This window comes from Lactuca serriola, chromosome 3 (genome assembly GCF_051521515.1).
Source record: "Lactuca serriola cultivar US96UC23 chromosome 3, Lser_US96UC23_V15, whole genome shotgun sequence".
NCBI classification, from domain to species: Eukaryota; Viridiplantae; Streptophyta; class Magnoliopsida; order Asterales; family Asteraceae; genus Lactuca; species Lactuca serriola.
In genome coordinates, this window is record NC_136410.1 from 282811371 (window position 1) to 282832480 (window position 21110).

Sequence of the window (21110 nt, forward strand, 5' to 3'; positions counted from 1 at the left end):
AATTACTTTAAGATGAGCGATTATCGAATAAAAAGGATTATAATATTTAAAAGTTGCTCATTGAATAAGACTTGAAGTTTAATATCAAACACTTAAATTTTACAATAGACGTAGCTAAAAAACTAGCTCTATACGTGTATTTGTTTCACATGAAATCAACGTTTTGCATAGTCTTTAACTAGCTCTATAAACATGTTAAAAGGAAAATGTAATAAAAATTCCAAAAATTGTTTTAAATGATAACCACATGATCTTTAACTCACATTAGGTGTCATGAAATATTTATAACTCAGTACATATTATTAAAAGTTAATCATTAAGAGAATACAATCACAAATATTATATGTATATCAGAAGACATTTCATTGTTCGACCTATTAACAACTTATATTAATTATTAGTTAATTTTAGATTGCAATAAATTATTAGATATCATAATTTATCTAAATATAAAAATATAAGTATATATATAGTTGATAAGTAGTTTTGGAATTTTGGTATACTGAGTTGTGAACCGGAAACAAAACCAGCTGAACCGGGATATAATTGCAGCCTCAGCTGATCAAAAAAACAAACCTTTCTTTCTTTCTCTCTCTCTCTCTCTCTCTCTCTCTCTCTCTCTCTCTCCTACACACACACACAAGAACACAAACGCACACAATTCGAAAACGAGATCTCTCTCTCTTTCTCTCTCTCTCTCTCTGGATTCTCCGACGTCGGTAACGGGATATACTTTCTCCTGTTGACTGCCGGCGAAAGTTTTCTCTGCTCCTATTTTTCCGGCAACGGTTTGTTTAGTGGTTGAATTTGGCAAAAAGAGGAGAAGAAATGAGTACAGGAGAACTTCTCAGCGTCGAGCCTCAGGAGCTTGAGTTTCCTTGTAATTATACGATTCTAGTACTCTTTTACTTAGTTTATTACGCGATTCCGCTTCTCGTTTGCAGATCTATTGCTATTTTCTCCCACGAAATTCCTAATTCTGTGAATATGGTTTTCACTTTCGTAGTTGAATTGAAGAAGCAGATCTCCTGTTCCATGCAATTGACGAACAAGACGAATAATCATGTGGCGTTTAAGGTACTGTTATCGTTATCAGTTTCAGTAGTATTTTGATTTAGTTATCAACAAAAAAATTCTTTGATTTTCTGTTTTGAGGTAAGAAGTATATGATGTTGAGACGTATAAGCTTATTCGCTTTCGAATTTATCACTAGAATTAAGTTGTTATGGTTATACAATTATCATTTTGTGTCTAATTAGGTTTCTTTTCGATTTAAAATAACCACAACAATAGTAATCAATTTACATGTTTTTAGGCATCTATATGTTTGAACAAACAGAGGATCATAAGATCACAAACTACTTCTTGATGTTACATTGGAGTTGAAACTATTCTGATATTCATAAAGTAGTAAACTATCAATGTTATGTTCTTAGTTTTCTTTCTTTGATGAAATTTCAGGTGAAAACTACGAATCCAAAGAAGTATTGTGTTCGTCCAAACACTGGAGTTGTTTTGCCTTACGCTTCTTGTGATGTCATAGGTTTCCCTCTACCCTTTTACTTTACATATAAAATCCTTTCTTTCCATTTGCTTACATAATTATCAAACTGACATTGATATGTTTATAGTGACAATGCAAGCTCAAAAGGAGGCTCCTCCTGACATGCAATGTAAGGACAAGTTTTTACTTCAGAGTGCAGTTGCAACTCCTGGAATTTCCCCGAAAGATATTACTCCAGAATTGGTAATTATGTAACTTAATCAGATTCTGTTCTTCAAACTATTCTTGACTCCATGAATGGAATTGAAGGTTTTTTACATTTATTTTGCAACAGTTTAGCAAGGATTCTGGGAATCAAGTGGAGGAATGCAAATTGAAAGTTAATTATGTTTCTCCTCATCAACCACCATCACCAGTTAGAGAAGGATCAGAGGAAGGTTCCTCTCCAAGAGCTTCAATATCAGATAATGTCACTGTAAACACAAATGACTCTTCTTCTGTGAGTTTTTTAATTTTTAATTGGTTTTTCGTGTTTTAGGTTATGTTTGGTTAATTGGTATCATGGAATCAGTGAATTTACATTTTTAACCTTTTTATGTAATTGACATACAAATGTATCAACTTTTTGTAGGTCCCACGAGGATTTGCTGAATCTAATGAGAAATTATCAGAGGTTATTTTCTGAGCTACTTTGCTATTCAAATTTCTGCTTCAAATATATTTTTATTTCAGTGTTTGTGTATTTTAATGATTTTATATTTTGTTTGCAGACAAGATCCCTTATATCTAGGCTGACTGAAGAGAAGAATTCTGCAGTTCAACAAAAGAACAAGATTCACCAAGAACTGGTATGTCACTTTACTTGGATTAAATTAAGCTTCAACAACTTTTTTTTTTTTTTTTTTTTTTTTTTTTTTTTTTAGTTTCATGAATATTCGATTTATTAAAATGAAAAATAGGTTGTTAATAAAATAACAATCCGATTTTCTACAATTAAGGCTGTGTTTGGCGCATCACAATCTATTTTTCGAGCTTTTTTTAGCTACTTAGACTAGCTTTTTAGGGGCGGGCTTTTTAATTTTTTTTTCCAAATATACCCCTTTATTAATTATAGAAACACATTCGTTTAAATGTTCTTTTTCTGTCATTTTATATCTTTCAACTAGCTTTTTCAGCTAGTTTTAGCAAACATCATTTAACAGCCGACTTTTCAGCTATCAGCTAGTATGGCAAACATAGCCTTAGATTAGCTTTTCATGAGCCTTTTTGAAAATTTCCAAATATACCCTTAATTAATTATAAAAAACATATTATTCTAAATACCTATTTATGTCATTTAATATCTTTCAACTAGCTTATCAGATAGTTTTACCAAACATTATTTTTTTATCAACTAGCTTTTTAACTACCAGCTATTTTTTCATATAACAGCTAGCTTTTCAGTTATCAGTTAGTTTTTTCAATTAGTCCAATGAAAAATATGCTGATAACTTTTAAACCTTTGGTCTGATTCCTTTTACTTTTTTTTTCTTAAATTGGCTAATTGTCAATAAATATAACTCACATAAACTAGTTAAAATTACCTCAACTAATATTTTATTATTATTTAAACTTTTTTTTTTGAAGGAAATGTTGAGGCGTCAAGGCAACAAAACAAGTGGTGGTGGTGTGTCACTAATAACCGTTCTTTTTATCGGTTTGTTGGGGATTATTTTGGGATATTATTTGAAGTAAATATTTTTATTTGATCAATGGAAGACGGATAAAAAAGACGAGTGGACAAAGGCTTGTGTTATTGTGATATTCAAAGACAAATGTTTTTTTTTTTCTTTTTAATTTTCATATGTTGTGTAATTTCCCTAACAAAGCTCTTAAATCGAGCATCCATTGCGTGTGGTTTATCTTTGTTATTGTCTTTTCAATGGTTTAATTAGTGTTTGTTTGAACCGGAATTGGAACTTAAATTAATGTGCCAAACTGTAATAATTTGTCCCATCTAAAAAAAGACGTCAATGTTTTTGATTATTGAAAATAACTTAGAAAACGAAACGTATGTATGTATGTATAGGTATGTATGTATAGGATGAGGTTCAATAGAGAACTATAATTAACCAAGAACCAATCTTTTTTTTAACTTTTAGAACTTATTTTTTATCAAAAAAAAAAAAAAATTAAAAATAACTTTTTATCCTTTTTTCAATGATATAAAATTCGATTTTTTATTTTTATTTTTACTTTTTTATTTTTTTTATGTCAAATTCACAATGTGAAACCGAAAAATATTTTTCACATTTACAATGTTAATATATGAATTTAGATATTTTTAGATTTTTTTTCGATAAAGAATAAGTTCGAAAAATTGAAAAAAAGATTTAGTTCCTTGAAAAACCTATAATTATGGTGTTTTATTGAACTTTTCCATATATATATATATATATATATATATATATATATATATATATATATATATATATATATATATATATATATATATATATTCCCCTAGTCCAATTTTTTTTTTATATGTGGCAAGACCTATTAGGCTATGTTTGGGCATATTAGTTTGTTTTTTTTGAGTTTTTTAAGATTAGGTTTGACAAACAAAAAAACAGTTTATAAACTCGTTTTTAAAAAAGCTGCTTATAGTAGTATTTCAATGAGTTTATCGAGTATTTTTAAAGTTCTAAAAAACATACTATTTATTAATTATAAAAATCTCAATTTTCTATATTTTTTTTATGTTTCTTTCTTTTGGTTTATCAATTGCTTTTACTAAGGTGTTGTTTGCTTTTCTATAAAAACCTCTTCAAACCACTTATTGCTGCGCGGCGCAGCACACACGCAACACTTTTCCTCTCGCAGCAGTTTGTTTTTTGGAAGACTTCAGACTACAAAACCTCTGCGCGTGTGCTGCGTGGCGCAGCACTTGACTTGCCTCTTCTAACCTCTTCAATTTTCATTTTTTCTAAGTGTTTTTTTAAGAATTTTTGTATAACTTTTTAAAAATTTTTTTTTTAAACTTTGATTTTCTTAAATTTTTATTTACGGATGTGACACAATTTATTTTTATAATTTCCACTATTTTTTTTAACATGATTTTTTAATTTTTTTTACCGTTTTATTAATAATATTTTCAATTTCAGTTGCATCTTTTTTAATGTGTGTAATTTTTTACGAACTTTGTAGACAATGTTTGCAATATTTTCTTAATTTTTTTTATTATTTTCTTTTTTAATGTTTTTTAAAATTAGTTTTTTTTCTAGAATAAAACTATTAGCTTCTTTTACATTTTTTAAAGTTTTTTTTTTTTAAAAAAAAGTTTTATATTTTTGTTTTTTTACATGTTCTTTTTATTATTATTTCAATGTTTTAAAACTAGAGTTATTAAATTTCGGTGTTGAGAACTATTTTCAGTTTATAAAATTAGTTTATTTAAATTTCAGTTTACTGCAGCAGTCGCAGATGTTAAAAAACAAACATGCTTCTTATTATAAGCTGCAGCCGTTTGTTCCACCTCTTCTGCTACAGAGGATTGCAGAGGTGGTCCGTAGATTTCATGAATTTTCGCTTCGAAAAAACAAACAACACCTAAGTCTTATTATTGCTGGCTAGCAATTTTTTTTAAACAATTAGCTAGTTTTTTTAAGCTAATCCATCAAACGCCAGTTTAGTGGTTGTGTTGTGTTTTATTTTGTTTTGTGAGAAATGAATGTGAAGATCATTTATGTTTCTAAAAGAATTTCAAATGTGGATCTAATTTGAAAATGTTGAAAAGATAAAAAACTTTTGCTTTTGGTTTCATGTATATCGATTTGTCTAAAATGTTAGGTAAAGCTTTAGATGTATTGTTTTAGGGATCTAGATATACCCAAAGGGTGTAATCCTTCATTTGTTGCTTTGATTCCTAGGGTTAGTGACCCATGTTTTGTTTCGGACTATCGTCGTATCAATTTGATCGTTAATGACATGGGAACTTCTTGCCAATAGGATTGATATTGTTATTAGTGACCTTGTTAGTATGGAACAGTCGACATTTATTAAATGTCAGTCAAATTCTTGATGGACCATTAATGTTGAATGAAATTGTGGTTTGGTGTAAGACATATAAGAAAAAGATGATGTTCAAGTTTGATTTTGAAAAAGCTTATGACTCACTATCATGAGACTTTTTGTTTGAGATTATGGAGAAAATGTGGTTCGATGTCATATTTGGTGTGATTGGATTAGGATCATTCTTCAGTCGTCTATGGTTTCCGATCTTGTTAATGGGTCTCGGACCTGCGAATTTTAGATTGCTCGCAGTCTCTCACAAGGAGATCTATTATCGCCTTTTCTTTTGGAAGGTTTCATATGGTCGTGAAAGTAGCGAAATTAGCTAACACCTTCAAAGGAGTCACGATTAGTGAGCTTGGACCGGAGATTGCATACTTTTTATATGTAGATGATATGTAACGTCTTGATTTCCAACACAAAATTTTCATTTTTAAAACATAATAGAATAACTCCAAAAGCACATTTTCATTAAAAGATCATAGTCATACATTTATTAACACAAAATAGAGTTTTAGCTAAAGACTAAAAACATAATTATTTCTTCGATGCGAGCTGGAGCCTTCTAATGATCAGAGGAAACTGAAAACTATTATTTTGTAATTGTAAGTCAAGGCTTAGTGAGTTTCCCAAAATACCATATATCACAATAAATATACAATACATATGAAAAATGGCTCACGACCTTTCGCTGTTCCACCAATAACATGTGTATCTGGACTCACATCCTATCGCCATTCTGCCGTCAACACGAGTATATAGGCTCACGACCATTATTTGTTCCGTCGTCAACTCCTCAAGGTTTCGCTTTCGTTGAATTTAGTTAGGTCAGGTGCTAATTGATTGTTTTAGGTGATCAGGGGAAGTAAATCGGGAACAACAACTTTTGTTGTCTCTGATGTATCCTAACTATGATAATGACGTCTCTTGTATTTTTGAATGATTCTCGCAATGAATTGATGGTTTGGGATTTGTAGGCGAGGTGTGTGGTAGTCCAGTTTCTAGATAGAGAATCAGTGCTATGAATGGACTGTCAGAATTATTGCTTGTGCATCCACATGAGATTCTTGATGTTAGAGGCAGTTATGATTGGGAAGTTTTTGAGTTCTCCATTTGAGCTTCAAAATCTCTTTGAGTTTTCTTGGTCTTTATCTGGAACATCATCTTACATTGTGTTATACATTCCAAGGGTTAGGGATGCTATGTATCTGGTTGAGCCAATTTGAGATTTGGTCTGTTTGCAATGTTAGTTGGTGGTAGTTCGAACCCTAAGTGGGGGAGAACTGGGTATTCTACTTAGCGGATCATCGATATGTTTGAGTTTATGATTTCAGAATAATGGGTCACAGGAACCTGTGGTTCAGGTATACGATACTTTGGTTGAAGATTTGGTCAAGACGGGGTGCAGAGAAAGTTGCCATAAGATGTAAGTGCTCAGGAATGCATGAGTTGTCTTTGCGACAGGAAGTTGTTGGACAAGGAGCTCGTTGTAGCTAGTGGTTGCTTTCGGGAAAGCCGATGAATAGGTCATGAGGCGTTTGGATCGCTCAGGTTGAGTATCAGTTGTTAAGGGATTCGTCAGCTCGTTGTATGGATTGCTATCTATAGTTTAGGATGGGCAGTTGTTGATCGGTTAATTAGCTACAGAGTTTGGTATGTTTAGTTCCACATGGGCTTTGTTCAGTAGTGTATTGGATCATTGGATTAGTTGTCAACACAATCCCAATCATTGGTCATTTTGTTCATCGTCAATAGCGGAGGTTCTTTGAAGGTTTCATGCTGTATCAGTTGAAGTTCAATGGATGCATCAACCTATCATCAAGTTTTCTACGTTGTATATTTTGGCTTCTGGGTACATTTACCCTCAATTGCTGGTTGTGGAATTATTGTTCATATAAGGCTTGAGTTTGGCATATGTCCTGGGTTGTTGGTGATGGGTTTTAGCCATAAGAACTTTCCTATGTGCGCATGCAAAACCCTAATGCTTGGATCTAGGCTTTCTAATTAAACATGCTTTGAATCCAAGACCTCTAATAAATAATTAGGTATAAGAACAATACAAAATCAGATCTAGAAGTTTACCTTTAAATCTCTTGTTTTGATCTTGTTGTCTTGGAGCTCTAGAGTCACAATTGTCACTCCTCTAATGGCTTACAAACACCAAATAGCAAAGAAGATGATTTGAGAGAGAGGATAGGGAAGAAATTCGGCCAAGGTTTTCTTACTTGAGAAGAGATGCTGATTTCCCTTAGCCATGGGGTCTATTTATACTTGTAGACTCCTTAAGGGTTTCACCTTAAACCCTAGTTGGATAATCTTTCCTTAAAGCAATCCAAATCCTTTCCTTAGATAAGCATTGGACGATTTTGAGCTATCCCAAGCTCTAGAATCCGTCCAATCCCTATTTCTTAAGGATTTACAGTCTAAAGTGTAACTATCAAACAATTGACAGTTTATACCCTCTTATTTAATTAATCTCTTTAAGTCACTAAATTAATACTAATTAATTTATGACTTATATTAATCAAATAACAAAATTATTATTCCTTATATTATTCTCATAATATGTTAATAATATTTATTCTTTCATAATAAATCATCTTGTCAAGTTGCTATGGTGAAGGCAACCCAAAAGGACCATGCACAATCGGGTCAAATACTTGCCTAATATAGTTGCAGCCTTAGACACTATTCCAACAGTCTCCCACTTGGATAAGTCTAGTAACTATATGCACAAGTACAATTCGATTTGCAATCATAGCTCTCAAAAACGCTGTCAAACTCTGATCTAATCAATCTTTTCCTTTAGATAAGGGATCGTACAGTCCTCTGTTAGATATCATGCTGACAATTCTATGGAATGATTAGTCAAGCATTTAGGTTTCTCGATCTCTGATTTATTTGACATAGAACTTAATCGAACACATCAATTCAGTTCTGACCGGGCCCAGCACATAAGTCAAATTAAATCATCGAGCGGCCGAGATATCGCTTTTACCTTCTTAGGATAAAAGTTACAAATAAACTTCGACTTATATGCATTTACTTATTCATTAATCAACTATACACAACAATGCGTTTTATAACACCGAGTTACTGATGCGTTTTCACATTATCAATGTACAATCAACTAACAAATAACAAGCCATATATCTAGGTTTTAATACTATATGATATTATCGTCTTGCGATCACCCTTTTATATCATATTCCATAAGGTGATTCCAGCAAGCACGGGTTTGTTCCAATGCTCAAAACTAGTTCATAAGCACTCATGAACGTCGTAGCAATCTTTTGCCATGTCTAATACCATTTAGACAATCTACGCACCAATTCACGACAATCTTCATTCATATCTACTTCCAACATATGAACGATTGTGGACAATTTGAATAATTCGATTATTCTTTATAAATTCAATTATTCTGGAAGTCAAAACATGCAAAATGAAACAATAGTTAAACAATTAACATAAGACAATAACATTACTCATAAATAAAACTCCTTTATTTAATCATCAAATGTTAATTACATTTATCTATTACACGTTTCTACTACTATCTAATCTATGCTAATATCATCCTTCAGCCCAATACTCCTAGTATGCTGCAAGTGATTAACCCTACTCAGTCCCTTCGTAAGCGGATCTGCTGGATTATCTTCCGATGATATCCTCTTCACTACGAGTTGTCCTTCTTCTACACGATGTATAATAAAGTGATATTTTCTGTCGATATGTCTAGATCTACCATGATCCCTCGGTTCCTTGGTCAAGGCAACCGCTCCTTCATTATCACAGAAAATCTCCATGGCCTCCTTTATGGCAGGTACAACTCCAAGATCACCGTTGAAGTTCTTCAGCCATATTGCCTCCTTTGACGCTTCGCTTGCTGCAATGTACTCTGATTCGCACGTTGAATCAGCTACGGTTTACTGCTTGGAACTTTTCCAAGTCACTGCTCCTCCATTCAGGGTAAAGACCCAGCCCGACTGCGAACGGTAGTTGTCCCTGTCGGTCTGAAAGCTGGCGTCACTATACCCTCGCACCTTCAAGTCATCACTCCCTCCGAGAACTAAGAACCATTCCTTCGTCCTCCGAATGTACTTAAGGATATTCTTCACCGCAGTCTAATGGGCTCTGCCAGGGTTCCTTTGATATCTACTAACCATGCTCAAAGCAAAGGCTACATCAGGGCGAGTACAAGTCATAATGTACATGATTGAGCCAACTGCGGAAGCGTATGGTACTCGGCTCATTTATGCTATTTCAGCTTCGGTACTCGGACTTTGAGTCTTACTCAGCTTGGCATTACTTTGTATTGGTAATTCTCCCTTTTTCGAGTTTTCCATACTAAAACGTTTTAGTATCTTCTCTAAGTAAGTGTTCTGACTAAGTCCTATTAGTCTCTTACTTCTTTCTCTTACTATCCTTATTCCCAAAATGTAAGAAGCCTCTTCGAGGTCCTTCATAGCGAAGCACTTCCTGAGCCAGGACTTAACTTCCTGCAGATTCGGGATGCCGTTTCCTATGAGTAATATGTCGTCGACATACAAAACGAGAAAGCTTACTATACTCCCATTGGCTTTGACATATACACACGATTCATCTTCGCTTCGTACAAATCCAAACTCTTTGACTTTCTCATCGAAGCAAAGATTCCATCTGCGAGACGCTTGCTTAACTCCATAAATGGACTTCTCAGGCTTACACACTCTATTCGGATGCTTCGGATCCACAAACCCCTCTGGATGAGCCATGTAAACATCCTCAGCCAACTTCCCGTTAAGGAAAGCGGTCTTGACATCCATTTGCCAAATCTCATAATCATGAAATGCGGCAATTGCTAGCATCACTCTAATAGATTTTATCTTCGCAACTGGTGAGAAGGTCTCATCATAGTCAACTCCGGGAGTTTGAGTAAAGCCCTTCGCGACCAATCGCGCTTTATATGTGTGTACGTTTCCATCCATGTTGGTCTTCTTCTTGAAGATCCATTTGCACCCAACGGTCTTACGTCCGGGCACATAATCAACCAAATTCCAAACTTGGTTATCATACATGGATTGGATCTCGCTATCCATTGCCTCTTTCCATTTCGCAGACTCCGGGCCTGCCATGGCTTCCTTATAGCTATTAGGTTCATCAAGATTTATTAGTGTACCATCACTAATATACGTATCCCCTTCGGTAGTAATATGAAAACCATAAAACTGAGGTTTAACTCTAACTCTATCGGAACGTCTAAGAGGTAAGGACTCGTCAATCTGTTCAACCGGAGTTTCCTCCTCGGGTTGAGTGCCAACGGTAGAGGTTCCTTCATCTATCGACTCTTGAATCTCTTCAATCTCGATTTGCCTCCCACTGTCCCCTTGGCTTATGAGTTCTCGCTCTCGGAAAACCCCTCTCCTCGCAACAAAGACAACATTGTCCTTCGGTCTATAGAAGAGATATCCAAAGGATTTCTGTGGGTAGCCGATGAAAATACATCGCTCACTACGAGGTTCGAGCTTGTCGTGAGTATCTCGTCTTACGAAAGCCTCGCAACCCCAAACCTTGATATGTGCTAACGAGGGAGCTTTCCCTGTCCACATCTCGTGAGGTGTTTTGGCAACCTTCTTAGTAGGGACTCGGTTAAGGATATGGGCGGCAGTCTCTAAGGCATACCCCCAAAAAGAGATTAGTAGTGAAGTACGACTCATTATAGAGCGAACCATGTCCAACAAGGTTCGATTACGCCTTTCTGCCAGACCATTCAATTGTGGTGTCCTAGGTGGCGTCAATTGTGAAACTATTCCACACTCCTTGAGATAATCGTGGAATTCAAGACTTAGGTACTCTCCTCCTCGATCGGATCGAAGCATCTTGATTTTCCTGCCCAATTGATTCTCCACTTCATTCTTGAACTCTTTGAACTTTTCAAAAGTTTCTGACTTTTTCTTGATTAAGTAGATATACCCATATCTACTATAGTCATCGGTAAAAGTCACGTAGAAGCGGTTCCCATCCTTCGTGGTTGATCTAAACGGTCCACATACATCGGTATGTATTAGGTCCAATAGAACCTCGCCCCTTTCACACGTACTTGTGAAGGGTGACTTGGTCATCTTTCCAAGTAAACAAGATTCACATGTGTCATCTTCCCTAAGGTCGAATGACTCCAACACTCCATCCTTTTGGAGTTGGGCTATGCGTTTCTTGTTGACATGTCCAAGACGACAATGCCACAAGGATGCTCTATCCATACTATTGGAAGAATCTATGTTCAAAACATCATTTCCTAAGTTATCAAAAATCATAACAATTTCATAAATTCCATTACACGGTATTGCTTCAAAATAAAATACACCATTTAGATAAGCCAAAATAGAACCATTCTCATTATTAAAAGAAAATCTAAAACCTTGTCTAAACAAACCATGAAATGAAATGATGTTTCTAGCCATTTCTGGTGAATAGCAACAATTGTTCAAATCTAAACATAAACTATTCCTAAGCACTAAAGAATACACTCCAATCTTGGTCACAGGCGACGATCTTCTGTTCCCCATGATTAGATTGATCCTTCCTTGCTCCACATCCCTACTTCTTCTTAGTCCCTGCACATTAGAGCAAATGTGGTAACCACAACCGGTATCAAGAACCCAAGAAATAGCATGATTAGAATCGTTAGATTTAATTGTGTATATACCTGCGAAAGACGGCTTGATCTTTCCTTCCTTGATGGCTTGCAGGTACTCTGGGCAGCTTCTCTTCCAATGTCCTATCTTGTGGCAGTGGTGGCACTCTGCCTCCTTCGGGTTAGGGCAGAGTTTAGCAGGATCAAATTTGGTCCCACTAGAAGAGGCACCATCTCGGGCTTTAACCTTGCGATAGTTCCTAGACGAGGTCTTCCTCTTCTTTCCCTTCCCTTGTCCAATAGCCAAGACAGGAGCAGCGGGTGGATTGGGAGTTGGTGAAACAGACTTGTCCTTGAAGTTGCTCTCAGCGACCCTCAAGAGACCTTGGAGTTTGCTTTGGGTGACCTCCTCTTTTTTCATGTGGTAGGTCATCCTAAATTGATTGTAGCTCGGAGGCAAAGAGTGAAGCACCATGTCGATCGCCAAGTCTTCCCCAAAGTCAATATTTAACTTGCGAAGACGGTCGACATACCTTTGCATCTTTTGCAGGTGCACGGTAAGAGACTCTCCATGACCCATCTTAGCAGAAATCATGTTAGTGAAAATCTTATAGCGCTCTTGTCTCGCGTTTTGGTGGTATCTCTCCAATAAGTCTTGATGCATCTCGTACGGGTACATGTCCTCATAGGACTTTTGGAATTCGGATTTCATGGTGGCTATCATGATGCAATGTACCTTTGTTGCATCACGCTCATGAGTTTCAAAAACGGTCATTTCAGCCGGAGTAGCAATTTCAGGGTTAATTTTCTCGAGCTTCTCATCGAGGACATAATCCTTATCCTCATAGCGAGCAATGGTGCGAATGTATCTTATCCATTCGCTAAAGTTCGTCCCATCGAAAGTGACCTTTTGACAAAGGCTCATCAATGTGAAAGAACTAGCAGCAGCGTTGTTTGCGTTCGACATCTACAAATAGAAAGGACAAAGATAGATTAGAATATGAATCCCTAATTATCACCCAATAAGAAAAATTAGGGCTAGGACCCAACAACAATATTTACATATTAGAAAAGGGATGCCGTAATCTAACATGCAAATAATATGAAGGTAAGTGAATGACGATTCACTAATTCTCCACCATAAAAACATAACTTTAAGTCCTAAATGAATTGAGAATTCCTAGGTTCGGATGAGATTCATTGAAACTATTCAATGGCATGTTTAAATCTCGATACGCCCCTCTTGTTTGTGACTGGGATACCGAGGATCACAAAGCGGGTGTGAATTACCATGCAAATTCACATGGTGCCTTCATTGTAACGATCACCTATTCGATGTGCCGGTAAACCACACACGCTCCATCGAACTATGATAAACAATGAATCACCCTTTGCCACCTTTGCTTAGAACCAATTAGTGTGCCGATAAACCACACACGCTCCACTAACTTCTTAGCAAGGGTGCAAAGTGTAATTTCATGGGATTGCATCAATTCACTTTTCCTAAAGTAACTAAGATTGGGAAATTTAAAAAAATATGTAGTTACTTTGTATTTCATATTATACTTTTAATGAGAGGATGAGGTTGCCCTATCCTACCCGTTCGGCTAACGACCCTCCACCGATCAAGCAAGCGGTGGGTGTGAGTGTACACCCATTAAGCGCCATTTTATAGGCCGCAACCTTATACCCACCTTATAGATCGGCTTCGTGAATGAGGCCTACTAACGGTAAGACTAGCATCTTAGTTATATATATATATATATATATATATATATATATATATGTATGTATATATATATATATATATATATATATATATATATATATATATATTAATCTTGTAATATTATATTAGTATAGGGTTGTATTTTAAACTTTAAAAAAAAAACTAGGGTTTGAAATTTAAATTGTCTAAATTAAAACTTTTAATCACAAAACATAAAATTCAAAACTTGAGGAAAAGTTTTAAACATTTAAAACATGGAGGATCAAATAACAAATAATTTTAATTAACAATTAATTCCATAATTATCCATTTTTGATTTATTTAATGATTTCTTGCAAGATAATTACCAAATTAATCAAAATAATTAATTAATTATCATATAAGGAAATTAAATATTTTATTAGTTGATAAATATCTTTAATTAGATCAAGAGTCATATATATCAGAAAATCGGATTAGGGTTGATCTAATATGATTAAGGTAAGTTTCCATAAGATAATCATCAAAAAATCCCGAATCTGGCCCTTCCTGACGCTCGAACTCGTCGAGTTCCCAATTGGACTCATCGAGTCAGGCCAACTCGTCGAGTCCACCATGGGAATCTTCGAGTTCATGACACAGAAACACAAAATCGAATTTTGTAAACAAGTTTCAAACAAACAAGCAACAATTTAATAGAACCCAATCTAGGCTCTGATACCACTGATGGGTTTTAGCCATAAGAACTTTCCTATGTGCGCATGCAAAACCCTAATGCTTGGATCTAGGCTTTCTAATTAAACATGCTTTGAATCCAAGACTTCTAATAACTAATTAGGTATAAGAACAATACAAAATTAGATCTAGAAGTTTACCTTTGAATCTCTTGTTTTGATCTTGTTGTCTTGGAGCTCTAGAGTCACAATTGTCACTCCTCTAATGGCTTACAAACACCAAATAGCAAAGAAGATGATTTGAGAGAGAGGAGAGGGAAGAAATTCGGCCAGGGTTTTCTTACTTGAGAAGAGATGCCGATTTCCCTTAGCCATGGGGTCTATTTATACTTGTAGACTCCTTAAGGGTTTCACCTTAAACCCTAGTTGGATAATCTTTCCTTAAAGCAATCAAAATCCTTTCCTTAGATAAGCATTGGACGATTTTGAGCTATCCCAAGCTCTAGAATCCGTCCAATCCCTATCCCTTAAGGATTTACAGTCTAAAGTGTAACTATCAAACAATTGACAGTTTATACCCTCTTATTTAATTAATCTCTTTAAGTCACTAAATTAATACTAATTAATTTATGACTTATATTAATCAAATAACAATATTATTATTCCTTATATTATTCTCATAATATATTAATAATATTTATTCTCTCATAATAAATCATCCTGTCAAGTTGCTATGGTGAAGGCAACCCTAAAGGAACATGCACAATCGGGTCAAATACTTGCCTAATATAGTTGCATCATTAGACACTATTCCAACAGTTGGAAGTTCAGATGTTGGGGAAGCATTGTTCATTTTTCCAGGTGTGACTTTAGATTTACGTAGAATCCAATTTTGGCATGTCGTGTCAGCAGGGTTGGTAGTTGGTTTTATCCGATCAGGGTTTTGACAACATTTATGGATAACTTTGGAAGTTTTAGTAAGCTAGTTACGTATTGGTGGGATATGTTCACTTTCAATCAATGTGTGGGATCTTGTTTCGGTCCTTCATGAGGATGTTTCTGTGAACAGTTGAGGTTTGTCTTTTTGTTAGATCAACTAGTACTTAACCTTTGGGGTAAGGTTGTGAAGAAGAAGGAATGCACTAGATATAGGGTTTGTTTTGTGTTTCCATTGGGGGTGTATATCATGTTAGTTCATCAAATATAGTGATGAGGGGGGTGTATGTGGAACGAGTAAGATAGCATGAGAACACTTGGTTCGATGGATTTGCATGGTTCTTATTTGGTTTATAGCCTTTGAGTTGGAACAAGAGTACAACCACCTATCTCATTCTCTAGTTGTGTGTGACCAAATTTTTGTCTGCTTTTGTGCTGGTAGCATCTTGTACGATGAAAGGAATTGTGTGTTATAGAAAAGTATGGATTGTCTTGTGTTTGATTAGTGTTGAGAGGGATATTGATTGGGTTCCTACAAGTCGATGGGTTAACGGTTGAGTACCTTTAGGCCTCTGTGGTGCTAGTTGTGAGTCTTCAGGACAGTGATGGAATGACGAAAAAGATCGACGTAGTACTATGAGCTTATCGTTCTAGTGGCTAGAGGTTTTCACGATGTATCGTGAACCAATGGTTGTATGACTCATATGGGTGGGACCCGATAGTCATTTGATTGAGACTCTTAGGTCTTAGATCGTTAGTCTTATTAGCATGATTAGGTGTAGGGACATTTCACGTAGTCGGGAGGATCGGTGATCAGCTGGTTTGAATCATGTGGATTGTAAAAGTTTGCATTGTTTAAGGTATTAGTTGTGTACCAGAAGTCATTTGTTGAATGGTTGCATTTATGGGTCTCTGCTTGCTTGTAGGCTATTATTAGGAATTGGTTACCAGAGATGAGCATTGGATCTGAAACTTCGGGTCATAAAAATCGTTGATAATGTCTCAAATGATTATGTACACCTAAGTTGATGAGGGATTTTGATGCAACATGAGATTCTTGGATTGACCATCATTATGCTTGTGGGAGCAGTGGGTTGGTGATGACTTGTTAGGTAGTCAAGTGAGTATTTAAGGTTTTTGGATACAATTTTTGGATTTGGGATTGGTTGAAATTCACGATTGGTTTGCTTTGAGTATTATTTCTACATGGTTTGGTGGTGTTCCTAGTCAATGACTAGGGGTATGTATGACGAATGGATGATCATTAGTGTTAGGGTATGGTTTCTAGACTTTAGACTGACGGGTTCCCGATTTTGGGGAGTTTATTGATGGAGTTAGTTTGTAGTTCCAATTTTTGAGAAGTTTCTCTCTTTGAGTGGTTGTCGCTGTGATTTGGGTCTTACACTTGGGAAGAGTAAGGTACTTGTTGCAGTTAAGCATTTTTTCTCAAGTGAGTGGATTGTTTCTTGGCGATTTTGGTTTCTGAGTGGTCTATCGACTTTTATTTTTTGATGCCTTGATTTCGAAGTGATTAGAGGGAGCTTATCAATTATGTTGAAGTTGTTTTCATATATTCTAACCAAGACATATTTTGAGGACGAAATCCAGTTTAAGTGGGGGAGAGTTGTAACATCCTGTTTCAAAAACTTTCTTATTTCAGGAGTATGGACCGTAATTCGATTATGTGTAAGCCTTGGGCTTCAACAAAATAAGGTTTAGACCTTGTTGTTTGTTGATAATATTGATTATGTGATCTAAGCCCTTGATTGTGTTTTGGAGCCAAGGGTAAAATGGGAAAAGTGTTGGATTATGTGTCTAAGCCGATAACTAAAATTGGTATATACTTGAATTGATAGTAGCACAATCATGTTGGGTTGTCATCAAACTTAGAAATTGGACATGATGACTTTCAGAGAGAGAAATTAATTTATTATGTGAATAATAAATTAAAATAAAAATTTTATTAACGTATTATGAAAATAATATATTAATTAGAAAAACTATTATTTAATTAATAACTGATCAGAAATTAATCAAAATTAATTTTGGGATTAATGAAATTAATTAAAAGTGCAGGTTCTAAAGTGAAATTGTTTAATAGTTGATCAAAAGGCTCCATAACCTTCCAACCCTAGGGGTGGACAGTTCCAAGGAGGATGTTCTAGGGTTCCTAGAATATCACATATGGATAAATAAGGAATGAGAAAATACCAGATTTGAAATATTAATTTAATAGTCAAATCAGAGTTATCTAGGGGTTCCTTGCACCACTATATAAAGACCCTTAGGCCTTAGTTTTTCGGCCACTCCATATCCCTAAGGGATAGCCGAAATTCTTACTCTCCCCTCTCCTCTCTATTAAGCCTCCTACTTTCTAGTTTGTGTGTGAGCTAACAAAGGCACGACAATTGCGGTGCTTGCTTCCAAGAGATTTACAAGTGAAGGATTCTTATTATTTACTATAATAACAACAAAGTATGTAAACCTAAACCCTTTTAAGTATTTCAAAATATGCTTAGGGTTTCTAGGATTTCTTATTTGATGTTCTTAGTTATAGGTTCAATAGTGAAAACATAGATCCTTAAATTGCATGTGAACTTAAGCGTTTTAAGTTTATTTGTTTTACCTAAATCCTATCAGTGGTATTAGAGCATTTGGTTTGTTTTCAATTGAATAACTATAATAGTAGAATTAGATCAATTAGGGTTTATAGAAATTAAACCCTAAAAGCCAAGAATTTCGAATAGGGTTAGGGTTTTTTGAAACCCTATCCCCTTCCCTTGGATTTTGAAATTTAGGGTTAGAGTTTTTGAAACCCTAGTCTCCTCCCAAAGATTTTGGAAAAATGGCTTGGTTGTTAGGGTTTCCTATTTTAGATAACTGTTAGTTTAGTTTGATTAAAATGTATAATTATAAAATTGGATAACTCCTACACCTTAATTTCGAAAACTAGAGGGTTTGGATTAGGATTAAATTATTTGATTAATTTAATTAGTTAATACATATTTGATTTAATATAATTAATTAGTTATTAATTAAAAGACAAATATTAAATCAAATTATGGTTTATTTTAATTTTAAATTAATTGATTATTAATTTTTGAAATTTACATATACCTAGTATTTTGAAAATTTTAAAATACACCTTATGTATTATTATTAGTTGTTAATATATTATATGTATAAGAATCAGTCAGTCAAATCGCTAGTATGCCTCATTCACGAAGCTAGTCTATAAGGGAGTATAAGGAAACTGCCTATAAAATGGTAATTGAATGTGTAGCACCTGGTTCTTGGTACGTGTTCTTTTTATTAAATCTTTAAATATTTTGCTTTTGGTCTTGGCCTCGGCGAGTTGAAGGACCAACTCGCCGAGTAGAAGCGGGATGAGGCGCCGAGTTTAAGTTGTGGACTCGGCGAGTAGACCCTGTTTGGGCAAAAAACCTAATCTGAGGGTTAACACCCTATTTAAACACCTTAACTCGGCCTCCTTAGTCCCATTTGCTCCCAGAAGACCCCCACAGCAAACCCTAGCCGTTATTGAAGCAATCTAAGGCTTTTGGAGTGATTTTGGTGCTTTTGTGATCCAAGGAAGGAAAGAAAATCTTGAAGGATCAAGAGGAGGCTAGAAGGATTCGGTTTTGAGCATCATTTGCTGACTTCAGAAGGTATAAAGTCTATACCTTGCTTGCTCTTTTGATAGATCCCATTTTGTGGAGTTTTAGGGCTTTTCTAAGCCATTTTGGTCACCAACCATGATTGCAAGCATGGTTTGAGGTTGATGTTTTGGATCTAGGTCCTATGAGGGGTTACAAGGCAGAAAGGAGTGGCTTTTGCACTCAAGAAAGGCCCCATGCATTGTGAGAGCTTTTTTTAGGACCTTTTGAGCTTAAAGTCCCATGCAAGCACGTAAAGGTTGTAACTTTACGTGATAGATCGATTGTAGAAGCTTAGATCTACATTTTGATCAAGGGTTGTACATCAGAAATCGAAGATTCAGTGAGTGGTTGTGACCAACTCGGTGAGTCCGTTCTTGGACTCGGCGAGTCTAGGGTTCCGTCCCATATCAGTGGAGGGTCATAAGGACCCAGTTGAGTGTGGAAAGGTTTTAAGGGGGTCCCAAGGGGTGACCCAACGTTTTGGACTAAGCCATTGTTCTGGAAATTCATGGGACTCGGCGAGTGCATGAACAGACTCGGCGAGTCCAAGGCAATCTTCTTAAGGATGAAGATGAACTCGACGAGTTGTTCATACAACTCAGCGAGTTAAGGACAGGACTTGTGTGTCAGTTGATGATGAACTCGACGAGTTGTTCGTACAACTCAACGAGTCGGATGAGGATTCAGTCGATGTTCATTTAGAAGGAAAACTCGTCGAGTCATCGCCTAACTTGACGAGTAGAGACGAGTATGAGGTCTAATGGAAGGATAGGGACTCGGCGAGTCAGATCAACTAGAAGTTGACTTTGACTTTGACTTTGGTCAGGGGTAAAAGGGTCATTTTACCCTAAGAGTAGATGTCAGTTTCTAACTAAGTGTTTTGTGGGAATTTTAGCCGGAGGATTTTTGGAGCAGCAGCAACAGCAGTCAGAGGATTCGCGTATAGTTCAGCAGCTACTACGAGGTGAGTTACCTTCCAGTAGCGGTGGGTCTAAGGCCACAATGCCGGACCACCAGTAGGAGACGTATGATAGATGATTGTCTTTGTGATATCATCTAGGTTTGCTACTACCTGATATGTTATATGCGAGCATGATATGTTGTAAGTGATAGTAGTAGAGTTCGGTTGTTAGGACCGAAGGGTAGTCAGACACCCCCGATACGTCTGACAGTATGTGATGATACATTTGCATGCTGGCTTGTTATGTTATATGCGATAGAGATACTAGGAGGGGACCAGTCCCCGATTTCGGTTGTTAGGACCGAAGGGTAGTTCAGGCACCCCAGATATGTCTGATAATATGTTATGTTATGTTATATGTGGTAGTAGTAGTAGGGGGTGAAATAGTCCCCGAGGTTCGGTTTTTAGGACCGAAGGGTATTCAGCACCCCAGAATGGCTCGACATGGGTAGGTCAGCGCCCCAGAATGGCTTGACACGGGAAGGACGGCACCCCAGAATGGCCGCATGGGTAGGTCGGCACCCCAGAATGGCCGTACCGGGTAGGTCGGGCACCCCAGAAATGCCTGGCAGTATGTATGTGATATGATTGTATGGTATGTGGTACGATGGGGGAACTCACTAAGCTTCGTGCTTACAGTTTTCAGTTTTGGTTTCAGGTACCTCTTCAGCGAAGGGGAAGGAGCTGGCGCGGTAGCGGCACATCATACACACATTGGTTTTCCGCATTATGAGATGTTCTGGGATTGTACTCTGACATTATCATTATTATTTTCATGTTTTGGGTTTTCAGACATGAGATTTGTTTTATGAAATGATATGATCGGATGATGTTTTACTACAAATGTTTTACAAACCACTTATTTTAAATGAAATTTTTGGGCGTGAAAATTGGGTCGTTACAGAATGGGTGTCCACTCTCACCCACCGCTTCCTTGATTAGTGGAGGTTCGTTAGCAGAATGGATTTGATAGGATAAATCTCATTAAAAGTATAATGTTAT

The 21110-nt window shown here is 35.9% G+C and overlaps 1 protein-coding gene across 2 annotated transcripts; it reads left to right on the plus strand.

Annotated features, from left to right (window-relative positions):
- Positions 1-494: 494 nt before the first annotated feature.
- Positions 495-3409, plus strand: LOC145094028 (vesicle-associated protein 1-2-like). Of its 2 annotated transcripts, none has more exons than XM_079032285.1 (8): positions 495-880; positions 1007-1077; positions 1462-1543; positions 1632-1747; positions 1839-1979; positions 2136-2177; positions 2275-2352; positions 3131-3409. In XM_079032285.1, the coding sequence occupies exons 1-8, from the start codon at positions 829-831 to the stop codon at positions 3236-3238; spliced, it is 690 nt and encodes a 229-aa protein (XP_078888411.1). In that variant the 5' UTR covers positions 495-828; the 3' UTR covers positions 3239-3409. The 2 variants fall into 2 exon arrangements, with proteins under 2 accessions (XP_078888411.1, XP_078888410.1); XM_079032284.1 differs by having other exon boundaries at positions 496-880; positions 1839-2003.
- Positions 3410-21110: the final 17701 nt, after the last annotated feature.